The 19566-nt window shown below is 40.2% G+C and overlaps 1 protein-coding gene across 1 annotated transcript in view; it reads right to left on the bottom strand.

The window, feature by feature from the left end:
* Positions 1–10667: 10667 nt before the first annotated feature.
* LOC135464124 (uncharacterized) overlaps positions 10668–19566 on the bottom strand; it is a 32220-nt gene continuing 23321 nt past the window's right edge. The window contains exon 4 of the mRNA XM_064741618.1: positions 10668–11684. Coding sequence (XP_064597688.1) covers positions 11497–11684 — 188 coding nt within the window. The 3' untranslated portion in view covers positions 10668–11496. The remainder of the gene's footprint in view (positions 11685–19566) is intronic.

Raw genomic sequence — 19566 nt, 5'->3', positions numbered from 1 at the left:
AGACTTTTACAAATGCGGTCGCTGTGATTTCATGTCCAAGTTCGTGCTGACTTTCTCCGTAGTCGTACGGGAGAAGATCTGTCAACAATCTACGGGCGATTGTGGCTGTCTCCCGGTGCCAGCCCCTTTCCCTCCCGCCACAATGCTGGACGCAGGTTGATGGAAGACCTTTCCACGTACGACCGAGGAGGAAGCCGGTGGACTTGAACTAAAGCAGTTGCAACAATAAGAGGCTCCTGTGCCCTAGCAAACTGAGATAGTCTTGAATCTAGTTGGGGGGAGGGGGGGGGGGTGCATAACGCGTTTTTCTCCAAACCACTAGGGCACGCGGTAATTCCCGGCTTGGTGCAGGGAATTCTCTATATACCCCTCCAGCTCCCTACCTAGATGCCAAAACGAAATACATTTCGTTGGAGATCAGTGTGTCACAGGGTTGGTGGTTTACCGGTGCACTCCAATTTCCCACTCATGAAACTGACACCGGTAGTAAAATTAAACATTTTTAAACACCATTAGTATAAATTTATGTAGTGTATTTCTCCTAATGTTTGGTATATAAAAATGCACTTTCAGAAGGCCTTAAAAGTATACTTCTCATATCAGCACTTTTTTCTGCTAAGAAATGAATCAGATTTCCTTTCCCCATAAGATGCAGTCCGCCTCGGGAGCGGTAGATCCAGGGTCAATCCTGGGTCGAGTCACACCTAAGACCTTAAAAGAGGAAGTTGTTACTTCCTCGCTTGGCATTCAGCATGAAGGGGATAGTGCAAAGACTGGTTGACCCGTATCGGGCTCGGGATGGGCTCGGGCTCTGTCTTAGGATTTTTTCGTTGTCATATGACTGAAAAAATTGTTAAGTACGACGTTAAACCACAAGCACTCATCCCTATAAGGTGGATGAATCAATCAGAAAGAGGCAAAATGTCTCACTTCAAAACGATGAACTTAAAAGTGAAATACAATAGTCTGCAAGTGAATTCTTAAACTGCCAAAAAAAAAAAATAAATAAATAAATAAAAAAAAAGCAGCCATACTTCATCTGTTGGCTCGTGGTCGTTATGGGCTAATACTTTGAGCACTGTGGCATTACTTCTTTGACTTACATGTTTTGATAACCATTATATAATTTGTATTATGGAGAAGACAAAAATTATGGCTTTGGATGTGGGTAGGCGTTGACGCACGTTACTTTGAAACCCGATGTAATTGAAAGGCACTTTACTCGTTGCAATAATGAAAAGAAAGGAAACATTCTGAAATGACAAATTGGCTGATCCTAATACCTAATTTAGAACATGTGAAAATAAAATACGTCGGACTGAAATCAGGCATTAGAGAGAGATTTACAAGGTATAGACCATAGACCCGTGTTAATATCACTTTTCAGTCCTATATCGTTGTGAATGAATTAATGATTATACTGATTAACTCGACTTCGGCACTATATTTGCCATACCGTGGCGAACTATCATTGGAAGGAAATTCTCTTGGAGAATGGGTTTGTCGCATTGCATGAACCGCAACCCTAAATGTCATAAATTCTCGTCCTTACTGGTGTATGGTTTCAGCTTAAATGTCTTTTAATACGGCCCATTTTACTTCCCGAAGTCTCTGAGAAGCACCCGAAAATATAAAACGTAGCAAAATTGTCCCTGTGCGTCCGATCATACATCCTCGATCTCGTCCTTATATCTTGTCTTCCATTCGCCATTTCAGATCAAAGCCAAAAACACTCTTGCCCGATTTGCGGCCGATCATTCACACTGAGAAACAATCTCTCCCGTCACCGGAGAATGCACGAGCCGGACTCCTCACCACGTGTCATCAAATGCCACACGTGTGACAAAACCTTCAGCCGATCCGACACTTACAAGGCACACATGCTCAAGGTACACGCCCAAGACGGGCTCAACCAATGGTAAGCCTCGACACAAATAGCGTTAGGCTCTTACCGAATGTATTTGAGCAATCCACGGGTAGGATATAGTTTGCATTTGCATATTTGGTGCTGATGTATCTTGGATCTGGCTATTGGAGGTATCTGAGGACTAGGTTATGATGGGGGTAATAGATATTTGAACCTTTCTAGATGCTATGACACTCGTTGTTCAGGAGTGAATGAATAGAATACTAATGTGAACATGTATCGTGCACTGACCAAAAATGCGTTCGCTTCCCATGTTTTAGACTACACCTTTGTATATGGTTTGTGTGATGACGTAACATGTGAACAACCCAAACATAAACCGTTTGGAAATATACGTGGATTGGCTTTGGACGTTATTTAAAATAACTTCTTAAAAATAATGTTAATGTGGCATTCGTAGTGGGCATTATATACGCTTGTCCATGCTGACTTCCTGGCGCATGACCGTGGGCTTCCCCCGAGCTCTGTCCGGTGTCCTCCCGCCATAATGCTGGCCGCCGTCGTATCAGTGAAATATGGCGTAAAACACCAATCAAATAAATAAATACACTTGTGTGTATGAACGATAATATTTTGGTTCTTTGTTTTTGTGTTGCCACGGCGTAATGGCGTAAGGTCATGATTAACGGTTCTGCATTTATACTTGTCAAATCGTTGACCACTTGTGGTGGACAATGGAAAATAGCATTTTTTTTAAAGATTATTTTCTGGGCGATTATGCATTTATGGCTTAGTTATCCGCTTTTGTACTTAAAAAGTGGTTACAAAAATGTTTATCTGTACTATATAAAGACAAATTGCACGCCATGTCAGTTTTCTTTATTTCATGGATCTCATTTTTGTTTTCTGGGCAACCGTCTGATCCTCATTATAAATGACCCAAAATTTCTTTCATGACACGAGTTGCTCTTTTTCCTGATTTTGAGAGTGTTGATCTTGGAACGATGGTTTAGGTTTGTTTAGAAAGTGGAATGATTTCCTGCTGAATGGCGCCAAAAGTAATATTTTATCAATTACATTTATTGCACTTTTTGGTGAATTTTAGGTGATTTACGTGAAAAGATTATGTTCGGTGTGAAATTTCACTCACATAAATGAATAAAAAAGAGTGTCTCAGTTTCACACTGTGATGTCATAATGCTGTTGCACATACATTTGAATGTTTGGTTTACATTGCATATGTACATTGCATCTCGAAAGTCAGGAGAAATTTTCTGATGAAATATACAATCCAAACAATTATCAATTAAGAGAAGGATCGCATCCCTATTTGAGGAAGTTTTGTTTTCCTTTTGGTAATTCCCTTCATTAACATAAGAGAGTGTATTTCGTGTCCACTTAGTGTTGGAGATATTTGTTCCCCGTCAGCAATGACCGGTTTTACATGCATTATAGTGTATTTGTGTATATTTAGATCATTAACACGAAGTCTAGTGACGTTGTTTGCTGTTTACCCTGCCATGACGGTCGCACATGTATGATGACCTTGACCTTGTCTTGCATCCGTGGAGAACGAGTCGTATCTAGCTAAAATATGAAGTCGCTCTCCCTTTGTGATGTTTTTTTTTGTTTCATGTCAACAACGTGTTTGAACAACTGCATGCTTCACTTATTAAGACTCTAGATTATATTATGATCATCAAGACTGAGGGCATTGTCTATCATTCACTCATTCATGACTGGCGAAAATGTATGTTGAAGTTCAGAAATTCTTGTCACAATAGAGCGAGATTTAGCAACGGTGTGTCGTTTCAGGTTGAAAATTCACTGCTTGAAGCCCAAAGTGAATCAGTAATTTTACTAACAACCGTATACAAATGATTCATCACCACGCCTTATACGGCCTACCGTTTTGCCGAAGTGGCGGTAAGCCACAATCCTTCATTCTGCAGGCCGCACAAGTTCGTCGTTTTATATGTACTGTTACGAGGCGATCCTTTATATGTGGAATACGATGTTGTTTTTTTTTTACTTTGTGACTGGCTTAAAAACGGTTCATTGACCACATTTTAGAACTGGTGCCCTTGTTGTGTTTTGCAGATGGTGATTATCCCCCTTTGGTGCCTCACCGCTGTGACGTATGTGGTCGAACGTTTACGCTGAAGCAAAATCTTAGACGTCATCAGCGCATGCACGAGCCTAGGACGTCATCCAAAGTGTTTGAGTGTCAGGCTTGTGGGAAAGTTTTCTCTCGGATTGACAAGTATAAGGCTCATATGGCATCGAAACACAAAGGAGTTTGAATTATAGAGACTATTCCCGTGACACTCTAAAAGGAATTGCCTTCGGCGGATCAGAATCATTTCATTTGGCTCAAGAATTTTATGAATTTGTGAGATATTGTATAGACCTATAATCAGGCAGCAGAAATGTTTCATTCGATTAAAATCCCTGAATTGAGAACAAGAAACATTTTATAAGTTTATTCTTTGAAGTTGAATTAGATGACGGCTAGATGATTACAGCTACATGATTACATGGTTGCATTACACTGTTAAACTGTCCTGGCGCCTGCGCCGGTTTCTTCGCTCACTTTGCACCCCAGTCACTATTGGAAAAAAATTGACCCACGTGGTCATCTTAAGGTCCGGTATCATCACTATTGGTCTTGTAGGACCTCTCACGGTTAGATATAATCAACATTCATTAGTCAAAATACTTCAGTGCCCGTTGGAGTAATGTTGTACATTCATTGGATTAACAGAAACCTGTAGGTATGAATTATAAATAGATACAGAAGACGAGATCGGGATTTTTATTTTTTTTTGTGACGTGACTTCCTGTCTGAATGCCCTTAGTGTTGATGGAAGTATCTGCCCAAATGTGGGCATTTATCTACAGTTAAGTAATGCGTATGTTTCCATGCCAACCCCGTCATTATTGCCGGTTGCGATTGTATCTGTTTTGACCGTTTGAAGAACAAATCTTGGTTTGCTCACACAGATGTCTGCATATATTTTGTGTTGTATATGGAGGGTAGTCTATCGAAACATCATTAGAAAGAAAGCGTCTAATGTGTTCATGGTGATAATTATTATGACAAAGTAGGTTTGTACCTTCGCACTTTTCAGCTATGTTTATCATTGGCATTAGTTCTGTTATAATAAATCAAACAGTACACGCTTTCTTAAGTGTTTGGAAACATTTATCGTGTATAAAAGTGTTATTCATCGAAAAAAGTATCGAATTTCGTGTAATTTTTATGACTGTCCCGTATGTCAAATCTACATAAATTGTCAGTTTTATCATGGCCAAACGCTTTGTTCATGTAAACGTTGTGGAATTAAGGTGAATGTTAAACACGTTTTTTTTAATCAGTTATGTTTGTTTTAATTCGTTTTAATCGGGACAGACAAATGTATTACATTATTGTTCAAGTGTTCTTGATGTATAGTGCTGAAATTGCAATGAAAGTTTATATGAAACAATTGAAAGGACATGATTGCTCAAATTATGTGTATATGATTTTATAATCTTTAATTGGCCTACACATATCAAATAGATAACGTTTTAAGAAACAGAAATATTTAACTGTGTGTATTTGTCGTATTTGTGTACCTTTCGGTTCATCAGTTGCGCGGGTTGAAACCGTTTTCATCCATTACATACCCGGGCATGATGATATTACTGGTGCAAGTATTATTATGACGTTTGTTGATAATAAAAATAAACTCAAAGTTCTTTAAAACTTATTTTGTCCTTGTTCTCGTGCCAAAGGAAAAAAAAACCTTGCATATGTTTGTTTTTGCTTGATGTAGGCCTACTGAAGTTTACATTTTACTGACACATGGCGATCAATGTATGATGAGTGGAGAAAACCAGGTTATTGTATGGCAAAACCTATTACCTTCCACAAGTGCCTTAGAATTTGACAACGTAAAAGCGACTGTGACAGACATAGGGAAACTGCCCCCACCCCCCAACCATAGTGCAGCCTGCCGTCGTATAAGTAAACTATTCTTGAGTACGGCGTAAAACATCAATCAGACAAATAAATAAATCAAAGGGAAAGTTTGGAAGTATAATTCTGTCCCAATCTCTCTGGTTCATTCCTGCATTTGTGGGAGGTTTTGTGAGCAAACCGATAAGATAGTATAACAAGAGAGCCGTGGTGAATCCATAGAGTTTGGACCCGAGGGATTATACTGCCTTGAAAAACACTGTCAGTATTTGTATTATATATGTATTCTATATTGAAGCTGTCAGGTGTATGGGTATAACTTGGCCGCACTTCCTGAAATACTGCAGGACGAATCCCCATGAATGATATTTGATATATGCAATAGTGTTTTTAATAATTCTTGTCTATCTGTATATATTTCATTCAAGATAAGTTTTTAAACGCTATTGTAGATATATGTGTGTTGAAATGTCGAGTGTCCATTACCTCTCGTCAATTAATACATCTGTGTGCTTTATGGCGGCACAGTTGTTGTCTCAATCACTCGCGAGGTGCTGGTTCAACCCAACTTTAATTGGACAGGGAATTATAGATATTTGGGTGATTTACGTGGTCGTGCATGAAGGTCCATGGATATGAAAGACAGAGAGAGTAAGAAAGAGCAGCGACAACAGTGCAGTAGTTGGCAAACGCGTAACTGGGGGAATACGGCCTTTTGTCAATTTATTTTGTTTTACTGTTCATGTAATTTCTTTAGTAGTACATCTTTTCACGTATGGCATCAGAACCTCAGAACAATGTTAATGTTTAACACTGTAAATCAGCCCCAGATGCCATGGTCAATAAATATTGGTGTCTACCTCGCGAAACGTGTGAGTGAACAGCCACCAAGGTCTTCTGGACCTTCCTGTGCTTACCAGTAGCTGGGAAGGTAGTTCTGAGATCGGTTGGCTATATTCACAACTGGGTTTTCACATTATCTGCTCGGAATGGTTACATTCAGATCTTTAACTCGCTTCTGTCGCCTGAGCGGCCCTCAAAGTGTGAAAACTGGAGGCGACGGAAACAGATCATAGAGTGATTTTGAATATTTACTATTTACCAGTTCATAGCTTTGAGCATCCGGGTTCCTCGCAAGGAGCAGGAGGTGATAAATAATATGACGCTAAATGAGTGAAATGCTGATTTTTTCCCAATTCTTAAAATTTAAAGTAGTACAGCGATTTGAATGTTCATATATGAAGACTAGATATATCACGATTACTTTTCCAGAAAGAATTTTCCTTGGCTAACCTTAGAAACCTTAAAAAAGCGTTTCCAGTGCCTATCTCACCTTTGTTAAGTTCGCTTTACAAATTTGTACTCTAGTCACGTGACCAAAGAGTGTATTTATGATTGGCTCAGAGCAGATATGACATCACTGCAAAATTATGAATAACCAGGTGACACTAAGTCAGAATCACTGATGGATTATGGTTTTTCGTCTTTCTGGCACACAGCTTTTGGCAAGTTGAACATAGTCGAAAAGACCTAATTCTAGGTTAATGGATGGAAGAGTACATATATGTTTTTTGCTGAAAGTTAAGCTGGGAAGTATTATACAGATCCCAGATCTATTGGGTTGAGTAATTTATATACCAAGCAATTCCGTGGTGACCTCACACTGAGCCTTAAGCACACCTCTACCTGACATTGTGTGGTAAGCCTGTCGCAAAGAATTTAAAGTGCTACTTCAGTGAAAATGTCATATATGTCAAACTGACTAAAGCGAAAGTAACTACATATGTCCATACTAGGAATATAGAAACTAAACGATTATGAGCTGTTTCGGTAGCGTATAAAGTCCTTAAAGGGCATTTTGTACTAGGGCCGAACATAGGTGAAATAACTTGCAGAGCGTGACATGGAATCTATAGACTATGTATCTCTTTTACAGCTCTAACACGGCAAAATGGAGCATATACTAGTGATACCTGTGAAATTTGGCACGGCATAACTTACTGAACATAAAAGGCCATAAAACCTGTAATATTCCTTCATAGTGAAGGATTTTCTTTCACGAAAACATTTTCAGAAATGTGATTCTCAACTCTGAGTTACTTCAGACCGATTGAAAATGTATGCGCCCATGACAACTCAATTCATCTACCGAATGACGGCCCGTATATGACTTCCACTTGGGCTCAAATAAAGGCCTTCAGCGCTTTACATGGTCTGCAGTCTATATCTTTAACCACAAGAAGACCTTAATGTAACGTACATATACTCTTTGTCCCGACGTTATTTGTTCAATATTTGGTAAGATAAGGCACTTAAAAGCCCGAGGTCGACTTGGCATTCGTCACACGAAGAGGCCGTAGGAAAAAGAAAATGACCCTTCGACACATCGTCATTTCATCGTCATTTTATTTTATGTATTTTATTTTAAGTATAAAATTTATAAAAGTGCGATGTAAAAACGAGACGGACTCTTATATTGCTTTCGACAGATTGTCACTTGAAAAAGAAAGCTATACCGTTTCATATACTTAGATTTCGTCAGCGTACATTTCTTTTTCAAAGGAGTTGAAATGATTAGTAAGAATTATATATCAATAAGATAGTTTCTATGGTGTTTGAGACCATATAGGGTGATGTATAGGTTTACCGTTGCATAACTCTTTCCGTCACTCTTTCCGGCCATGCTTAAGATCATTCGTATTATATATTTGGGTTATGTGCCGTCCAGAGAGGCTAGCTTGGCTTGTGGAAAATCTGTTCATGACATCGCCTTTTCAACCTGATGTCTTGACCTTGTGTATGATGTACAACAGTCGTGGGTAACACATTTCCGAACTATTGGTTTTAACTTTGAAACATAAGTTCACACCGTTATGTTTTCGGCACATATTTTCCTTGTCTGCTCTTTTTACAATGAGCCAACAACGGCGGATGTCTACATGCTACGCCATTAACGAGTGCCAGCGGAAATTACGGAGGGCAAAAGGCTATTAGGGTGAAGCCAGAAACTGATAGAAAACAGTTTAAAATAATCAAAATGAAAACTATGTCAATTTTAGACCTATTCACGTTGAAAAACATATACCCTCACTATTTTTTTCAATGACATCTAAATTCACTTGAGCAGCACTTTAAAACCCATCCATATAATTGATGAATTTGGCTTTAAATCCATTTTGAATTTACATACAATTCTGTCCAATTGTGTTATATTGCTTTTTTGTTGCTTTTTAGATGCTGGGATTGAAACCGGGAAGCTATACATGTGTACAATATGTGGGCAAGAGTTTACAATGAAAAGAAACCTCAGAAGACACGAGAAAAGTGTGCACGACCCAGAATCCGCCAATAAGTTCATACAATGTCAGTGGTGCAGCTCCAGGTACTCACGAGCAGATAACTACAAGGTCCATGTACTCAGAAAACACCCAGAACGTGTGCCCAGTAGTGGTGTGTGCTGACAACTCCAGGGTTCATGTTCTCAGGAAACACCCAGAGTGTGTGCCCAGTCGTGTTGTGTTCTGACAACTCCAGGGTCCGTGTTCTCGGAAACACCAGGAGTGTGTGCCCAGTCGTGGTGTGTGCTGACAACTCCAGGGTCCATGTTCTCAGGAAACACCCAGAGTGTGTGCCCAGTCGTGGTGTGTGCTTACAACTCCAGGGTCCATGTTCTCAGGAAACACCCAGAGTGTGTTCCCATTTGTGGTGTGTGCTGACAACTCCAGGGCCTATGTTCTCAGGAAACACCCAGAGTGTGTGCCCAGTCGTGGTGTGTGCTGACAACTCCAGGGTCCAAGTTCTCAGGAAACACCCAGAGTATGTGCCCATTTGTGGTGTGTGCTGACAACTCCAGGGCCTATGTTCTCAGGAAACACCCAGAGTGTGTGCCCAGTCGTGTTGTGTTCTGACAACTCCAGGGTCCATGTTCTCAGGAAACACCCGTACTGGTTAATATGCATGTATGCTTGAAGTTAACAATTTTTCAGTTATATGACGTTTTGATCCGCGGTTTCCCAACTGTCCAACCTTAAGGCCAGGAAGCAGTCGGTAATGGTTTACCACTCACAACTCATACTTCTTAAAGGCTCATGCGCCGCAACATACGTTCGTTTTACATCACTTTCGCCATTGGCTAATTTTGTACAGAAATCTTGAACAAAGCCGAGGTGACGGGGATGAAACAGGAAGTGATGTCATAAAACACCGACACTGCCTCCATCTTTGTTTCTAAAAATACTTTATAGACGTGCATTCTCTTTATCTAGAGAATGTACAAAATGATTCTAACCAACACATAAAACCATTTTCTTGATGAATACTGATTAAATAGTTCCGCGCGATGACACCCCTGGTGAGGATACGCCTAAAGAAACCAACATGCGTTGCGCAGACTCCAAAAGTCAAGCTTGTCTGATGGTGGCAGTCGTGTAAAGCCAGCGCAGAGAGCGACACATGGCAGCCGGATAATCGAGGGCCAAGCTTGGATCTGATTCATCAATTGTCTGGAGAGGAACACTTTGAACCAATGGATCCAGCGAGGTGCCCGCCCTCGTACAGGTGCAGTTTTCTTTAGTAGGGTGTAGTAACCCAATGATATGAATAAATATTTGGACACCTGACCAATTAGTTGAAGCATTTTCTCATTTGAACTGCGCCACTTGCTTCGTTTTAAAGCTTTCGTTTTGGCCAGTTTTTCTGCCGATGGTTATTTCATATTTGAATGTTTTTTTTTACCTTGATCTTGGCCGTGTGATTAAAGCATTGTCGCCATAGGCACGAGATCTAGTGCATTTTCAACAACACTACTGACACTACTGGAATTCTTTCACGTATCTTTATTTCCTCAAGGATTTCTCGTGGACAATTTTAAGGGGCCCTTTCCCTCATCCCAGGATCACGAAGTTGTCCCAGACCTAAATCGTAACTTGTATCTTTGATATTTTATATTTTAATTCTAAGAGTTTTCCTGTACGTTCTTGACAAAATTGAAAATTAGTATTAATTTCAAGGCTAAGGTCAGGCAATATAAGATAAGAATATAAGTCTAACTTAGTGTTGTTTTTAGAATGGAGCTTTAACGTTTAACTGTTACCGTTCAATAGAATACCGTCCTCATATGAAAGAAATAATGTCGCAAGTGATGGTAAACAAAAGTTCCAGGTCCACCAGAGCAAGCAGATTCAGGTCTAGCTAATCCAGCTACAGATTTAAATCAGGAATGGCTCAGTTGGTTAGCGCGCTAGCACAGCGTAATGACCCAGGAGTCTCTCACCAATGCGGTCGCTGTGAGTTCAAGTCCAGCTCATGCTGGCTTCCTGTCCGGTCGTAAGTGGGAAGGTCTGCCAGCAACCTGCGCATGGTCGTGGGTTTCCTCCCACCATAATGCTGGCCGCCGTCGTATAAGTGAAATATTCTTGAGTACGGTGTAAAACACCAATCAAATAAATAAATAAATCAGGAATAAATGAATGATCATGACTTAAAGCCACCTCGGTAATATTCCAGCCATGCCGTGCTCCTGTAAACCGTAAACCATGACTTTAATGTAGAACTGCGGTGGTTTTATGGTTTTGTTTTTATCCACCGGTAAACTTTACTGCCGTCGTACATGTATAAGTGATAAATCTATTTGTCCGTTGTGAGACACCAATCAAATTAAATGAACCAATCAATCGGCGTGTTTTTTCTTCATGTGACTGGCGTAGTTGTCTGCCCTTGAGAAGGTGGCGCCGCACAGGTTACATGTCTGTTGTGCCCGACCCGGATCATGCATCTTCTGGTGTCTCTTCAGGTTATGTTTCATGGTGAACATTTGGCCGCATATATCACAGGTGTATTTTAAACCGGCAGAAGAATCTGTGGTGGAGAAAAAAAGAGATTTATTTATTTATTTGATTGGTGTTTTACGCCGTACTCAAGAATATTTCACTTAAGCCCCGTTTACACTACCGCTTTTCAACCGGGCTCGGCCCTGATGGGGCACGGCCCGGCAAAAAATTGGGTAGTCTAAACGGGTTAAGCGTACTCGGCACCGTGCCAGATTTGACCGGGCCGAACCCCTCAACGAGAGGTAGGCTCGACCCAGCTGAAGCTCGGCTCGGCTAGCCAAACGTGTAGTGTAAACGCGTCACCGTGCCTGGCCCGCTCAGAGGACTTAACTGCGCATGCTTAAAGGCAACTTCCTCTGACCTTCCACTTCCGGCTTTTCAATTGGCGCACTTTTTTTCGAACAATAAGAATTTAAATATGTCAACAAATCGTGGCGCTACTTGGACAAAAGAGGAGACAGAACAGCTATTAGCTATTTGGGGCGAGGAAAACGTGCAGGCGCAACTTGAGAGCGCTCGTCACAACCACAACATCATACAGGTGGATGTATATGAGTTTCGAAAAGGCCGTCTGTATCTTTGCCTTACAACTACTGGCAGCGCCATTTTCGCAGCTGAATAAAGTGTTTGTACCTCCAATGTCTGAAGAGTGCCACAAATAAATAGCCCAACTCAACCTGAGTTGTCGTTCCTGTTTGTGATAATGGATTTGGCCCGCCAGCGAGGCGTGTAATGTAAACGGTACTTGTCAAGGGGGCTCGGCCCTGATCAAGCGCGACCCTGCTAAAATGGGCCCGGCCCGGCTGTAGTCTAAACGCGGCTTTATACGACGGCGGCCAGCATTATGGTGGGAGGAAACCGGGCAGAGCCCAAGGGGAAACCCACGACCATCCGCAAGTCTCTTGCAGACCTCCCCACATACGGTAGGAGAGGAAGCCAGCATGAGCTGGACTTGAACTCGCAGTGACCGCATTGGTGCGAGGCTCCAGGGCCATTACGCTGTGTTAGCGCGCTAACCAATTGAGCCACGCCCCCCCCCCCCAAAAAAAAAACAACAAAAACAAAACAACAACAACAAAAACAACAACAACAAAAACAAAAAACAAAGAGAAATATGATGCGTGATTAAATGTCTGATATTCAATGAGGAGATATTCATGGGCGCATCCACATTTGCCGGAAGATTCACACTAACTGTTAATGTGAAAGGAAAACACCCAAAATAAATAAGCTGCAGCAGGAAGTCCATTGAAAACTATTTTCATTTTTTTTTCCATCTGACTGAACAACATTTAGTTAAATGCTTCAATTCTAACGTGAGTTTTGTACTGCAATGACAGTGCTGGCTGCCAATGATGTCGAGTTTTGCACATTGCTATATCGCTTATGGCGTTTACTTGTTCAAAGTCGATTCATTATCATAACTGAGCTGTCGTAGCATTAACGCGGTATTTAGAATAAAAAGGCCATTGTGACGTCACTGACATGTAAATGGGACCAAGTAACACACCGTCTAACTGCATTATATTCAGTCAAGAAAAAAGGCAATAAAGGTATAGTTTTAGGTACATAATAGTATATTTCAAAAAAAAAAAAATTCTTGCCTTTTCTTTCATTTTAATGCCTGTGCAATTTCGTCGTTTTAGTGAAACATGGAAACATTGTATAGATATTCGACAACGATCTCGATGCCTCGCCCAAAATCTCTTTCGCCGATTCTTGGCAGCCTCTCGTACATGTAACTGCAATATATATACTGATATCTACCACGTATTTATTTTTGTTCTATGCGCATGTCTATATGCTGGCCTCCGTCGTATAAGGTAAATATTCTTGAACATGCGGCGTAAGATACCAACCAAGTAAATGAATTTATGCACGTGTCTATACAACATGCAGCATCCACTAGATATACAACAGAGAGCCAGCACGGCAGGAAGAAAAATTCAGAGCGTCCATTACTATACGCCTTATAATAAATTAACGAAACTTTCGTCATGCTTTGACACACAACGTGACGCAAAAAGTTTTAAAAGGTTAAAAAAAATACGATCCTGTAATATATAGTTCTCTCATACACCTGATTTTGGTTGTATAAGTCATTTTATTTCTTCAGAACAGTGTCTAAACATGGACCCCAGAAAAAAAATAAATAACGAATAACTCCCTAATGATGTTTCTAATAAGGACCAATCCGTAAACAAGTAATCACTGACTTCGACAATATACTTCAGTCCACGCATCCCTTCCCTGTGCATGACATCGATACGTTTGGGTGCATTTATTTATTTAATGTTGGTTAATGCCATACTCAGGAATTTCGACTTATGCGATGGCAGTCAGTTTTACTGGTGGAGTACAGGGAACAAACCACAAAAGATTGGCAAGTTACTGACGAACTTTCCCACATGTGATGTACAGATATACACAATCCTACGCGGGCCATCTCAACAGCCTACTAGCACCATCTTAACATTCTTACGAAGGCTACTTTAGCAGCCCTACGAGCGCCAAATTAACAACTACGAGCGCCACTTTTACAGCCACGAGCGCCACCTTTACAGTACTATGAGCGCTAATTTAACGGCCCTAAGAACGGCAACTTAACAACCCTAAGAACGGCATCTTAACGGCCCTAAGAACGCCAACTTAACAGTCCTTAGAGCGCGAAGTTAACGGTCCGATACGAGCACGACCTTCACAGCTACGAGCGCCACCTTAACTTCCCTCAGTTATACGAACGCTACCTTAACAGCTACGAGCGCCTACTTAAGTCCTAATTTAACGGTTGTACGAACACCACCTTAACAGTCACACGAGCGTCACTTTAACAGTCCAGCGAGCGCCACCTTAACATCCATAAAGACGCCCTTAGAGCACTGTGCTCCGCTTTTTACCAAAGCCCAGAGAACAGTGAAGGGATTAACACATCTCTTGTGAAAGACAAGCATTTCAACAGTTGTTGAAATAACATCTTTAAAACAATCCCAACCTAAAAAAATTTGCTTTATATTTTCATTTTGAGATTTACTTTCTGACCAGTATGGAAGACGTGGCTCAAGAAATTCGTTATTTGACCACCATCGATGCCGTCATTTAAAAGCTGTCAAAATTCAAACATCGCCAAATAAGTTCTACCACGCATGCTTTTTCAAGCATTCTGACTTAATGGCTTAGATTGCAAATTTGGCCCACGGGCGACAATCCACTGATTCCTGTGGTGAACGACGTGTTGTCGCGTGGTGTTTTATCACATTCCAACACTTATGAGCTCCTTTTTTTTGCCTGTGCTTGGAAAAGTGGGTGGAAGGAAAAACGATCACAGCTTTTGAGGAGCCAACAACATTATCCAATTTCAAAATCACATGACATTCAGACACATCTTAACAATCAAGAGTTGGACTGGAACTCGAATAAGGTTTTTGTGTCTCTCGTCTAGATCACGGCTCCCGTGAGGGTAGTAAGTTAAGACGTGAAGCATTACATAAAATACAACAATATAAAGTTCAAAACCAGAGCAATGGCGTGGGCGTGACAGGTGGCATATTTTGGAAGCATGAATACGAACATTCTACGCATAGTGCAAGAACACCTATTGATACATTATTACAGGAACATTAGGATCATCATGGCGTCTTAGCCACGGGTCCAAACCAGACTGACTCCTGTCCTTTCGTATGAATGTGTTCTGCTATTGCAGCTGATTATTTTGCTAAATATAACACATATTCTATTATTTCAACATAAAGATTAGACTAACAGAATATTGGGAACAGTATGGCGTCTTAGCCACGGGTCCAAACCAGACTGACTCCTGTCCTTTTGTAATACACCCAAAAACTAATATCTTAAATTTAACACAAAGAATATTGTCTGAGAGATGGTAGAATGTGTTCTGCTATTACAGCAGATTATTCTGCTAAATATAACACATATTCTATTATTTCAACATAAAGATTAGACTAACAGAATATTCTGTTGAATGTGACAGAACATTGCCTCATAATAACAGATTACATTCTATCATCATCCATCAGGCGACAGACTTTGTTTTAAATCCAACAGATTTTTTTCCAGTGTATTACAAAAGAACAGCGATGAGATCTGAGGCTAAGGCGCCATATTGATCCCGAGTTTGTGGGAATAGTGTATCTATAAGTTACTGCACATTGTCTATAGTTGGAAAATTTGCATGTTTCCTAAATATGCCAAGTGTCATACTGTTTTGAGTGTAGAGGCTTACTGCAGTACTAGTTTGCCAACAAATCGTCATCGTCAGAGCAAGAATGAACAATATGCTACATAGCTTTGGTCTAAATTACTTTAGGCGGGAACGTAAATCCTTCATGTGAATACTGCTCTAAACATACTTCTGTACTATTACATCCAAAAAACGTACTCTCGAACTATTACATCCAGAAAACGTACTCTCGAACTATTACATCCAAAAAACGTACTCTCGAACTATTACATCCAAAAAACGTACTCTCGAACTATTATATCCAAAAAAAAAACGTACTCTCGAACTATTATATCAAAAAAAAACGTACTCTCGAACTATTATATCCAAAAAACGTACTCTCGAACTATTACATCCAAAAAACGTACTCTCGAACTATTACATCCAAAAAAGTACTCTCGAACTATTACATCCAAAAAATGTACTCTCGAACTATTACATCCAAAAAACGTACTCTCGAACTATTACATCCGAAAAACGTACTCTCGAACTATTATATCAAAAAAAGAAACGTACTCTCGTCTTCATCGCCTATTAAATACACTGTCACCATCACGCCCAGTTACAACATGCTGTTCAATGATATCGCATACAAATTTGAAAGTGGCATGCGCAGTTGTGACTGTTCAGTCAGTCAGACACTTCATACCACATCACAATAAAGCAAGAAATAATTTCCTTCGTGAAATTATTTTCTAATATGTTCAGTTCAGGCAGATAAAACAAAATGAGTTAAAATCACAGACTGTGAGTATAAATGTCCACCCCCCCACCCCACCCCCCAAATCAATCACTGTTTTTAATAATCATGCAGCATATCATTCACATATACTCAGATATATTCATACCATAATATACACACTTTTAAATGTTCAATAGACGAAAAGATATGCACCAACCACAAGTGTTCTAATATGCTCAATGTAACCTATCGCTTCCATGGCTTTTGCTCTGTTTGTTTTTTCCCAAGATATACGAGAAATATAAATCACAAAAACTGACCTGCTATAACGATATACATGTAAATATAAATGACCTACATCTTATCAATTTTATTTATTTATTTATTTATTTGTTTATTTGATTGGTGTTTTACGCCGTACTTAAGAATATTTCACTTATACGGCAATGCCAGCATTATGGTAAGAGTCTGGAGGAAACCTACAGCCATCCGCGTATGACGGGAGAGGAAGCCAGCACGCGCTGGACTAAAACTCACAGCGACGGCATTGTTGAGGTGCTCCTGGGCTCATGGGTCACTGTGCTGCACTAGCACTATACTACTAAGTCACAGCGGATTTTATAATCCATGTTAAATAAGCAAAACTTAATCCTTAAACAGGTAGACTTTGTTTGCCCACGAATTCACCAAAGTTTGTACAAGTGTCTCGTAATGCAACACGGTTACAGGAAAGAGTGGAAAACTTCCATCTTCATTGGACAATTTGTCCTGGGCCTAAAGAAAGACGTTGAAGTGATACATCATGTGACGTCACTCTTCACGTGAACTGCCAGTACTTTTTGAGAAACTATTAAAGATGGCCGTGTATTAAAATGACATGGAGGCCATCTCAACAATGGCCGCATGTGTTTGAGTTGATCCTATTTGGAGGTGTGCCGCACATGCTTTCGTAGCGTCTATCATAAGAGGAAATTCTGTCAGGACATCTTTAACTGCGCTCTAAAACAACGGTTCCGATTGTTTAGCACCAGAATCCGACACTTGCACATTCTTCGACTGAAGCATCGCGTTTTGTAGATGTCCATGTTTGGACCTCACGTGTTGCTTGTATTTATCCGAGCGCGTGAAAACCTTCCCGCATACGTCACAGTTGAAAACTTTCCATGACATCATCGGATCGTGCATGAGCATGTGACGTCGCAGATTACGTTTGAATGTGAATTTTTGATTACACACGTCACACGAGTGGTAAACTTTGGCCGGATCTGAAACCAACAAAATACAAGTAAATGCTAGATCGGGAACATTTTCATTTGTCAATATGTGTGCACGTGAAACATAAAAATACCAAGATAAGTTATAATTAAATTTGGAAACAGGTATATTGTAACCAAGTAACCAACACGTGACAAATGTTGTTAGGCTGGATGTTCTGAAGACTGCAGCACTCCTCCAGTTCTTGGTCACTTTTAAAATGGAGAGTGTGTCCGAGATGCTTGAAAATTCTTGAACGATGCTACTGGTACGATGCTATCGCAAATGGTGAAGTGGGTTTCACAGCCATAAAGAATACTGATTACACAAAAAGGCAACTCATGCGTGCAAGACATCGAGTCGAAAATAAATCCGCAATCTGTGAATTAACACAACAACTGTCTTTTTGTGCCAAATCAAGGTACAGCGTGAATGTTAAAAGCCTACAAGAACTAACGCCTGTCACTTTCACAGCTCTTTTAGTAACGCTGGGAGTTGATATAAACAAAGGCGACAGATTTCATTAACATGCAAAGAACTGAAAAACAATGTCAAAGAAATTTGTGAAAACTCCTCCTGGGAAAGTCTTCGAAACTGTGGTTGGACATACTTACAGTCGGCGGTGATCATTTCTATTATTTTATGCCCTTTCTTCCAGCAAGCTTTCAGACAGGGGAAACTAACAAAGTCGATTCAAATGCTGTCAGAAAAAGGCAAAAGACCCGTAAATAATCAGGTCACAAGCTGAAGCTGGAAATCTCTTGTTCTTACTCGGAATATTTCGGGTTTTTTTTTTTTCGGTCATTACTTTTTGTCATTTTCTCTAGAAAATTACAAATCGCAGCTGTTTGAAATCTAGCCACCAAATACTCGCGGGTATTATCTTAATGGCTTTTAAAGTTTGTTTTTCTTGGTCACGTAGTTTGGAGGCCATATTGGATTTCAAGTCAGACCTTTAACCATTTTCTCAAACACCAGTGGACGGGTACATCTGAATATTTGACATGCATGTAGAGAAATATCAGTTACATGCACAAACACTGACAAAGACATTAAAACTTTACACGCTCCCTATTGCATGGTCAAATATATGATGTCGTAAAAGGATTTCAATTTGGATATAACGGATGAATTTTCGGTGTATTTCAGGCCGGTGATTCCAAATATTTTTGAGATGCCGTTGAACGTATTGAGCTACGATTAACAGCTTTCTCACGAAGTCTTTAAGTGAGAGCAACCTATTTTAGAAATAGAAATTTAAGCGAATTCATTTAATCTTGACTTAGAGGGTAACTTGACCATTACATTCATTTGAACTGACCAGTTAACTGTTCATGATTTCCCATAACGGAATGCGGATCTTACGTAACATGCAGCATGGCGGTATTTGGTCATTTGGTATCTCTTAAAGCGTTTTAGGTCAATATCGGGTGTATCCGTCGTTAGCCTAAATGACAGCCTGAACTCTTCTCCTCATACCGCCTGTCAGCCCCCTGATACTCTGAAGGGAAATCGCTGCCATTCCTCGTGCAAGGCAGCTTCTATTTGAGCCAGATGGTCCTCGTGTGACAGCAAGGCAAATAATTTCTCTATTATTTACATCTGCACGTGTGATTCTCTGGATAAATGTGTTCCTACCAGATAGATACAAATATCACAAAATATTACTTTTGGCACTCAAACAAACATTTAATTCAAGGTTTCATTTCTCTGCGACAATACACATTCCTGAGA

This window comes from Liolophura sinensis, chromosome 3 (genome assembly GCF_032854445.1).
Source record: "Liolophura sinensis isolate JHLJ2023 chromosome 3, CUHK_Ljap_v2, whole genome shotgun sequence".
NCBI lineage: Eukaryota > Metazoa > Mollusca > Polyplacophora > Chitonida > Chitonidae > Liolophura > Liolophura sinensis.
Note: the sequence above shows the minus strand (reverse complement) of the source record. Positions and strands in the feature narration are given on the sequence as shown.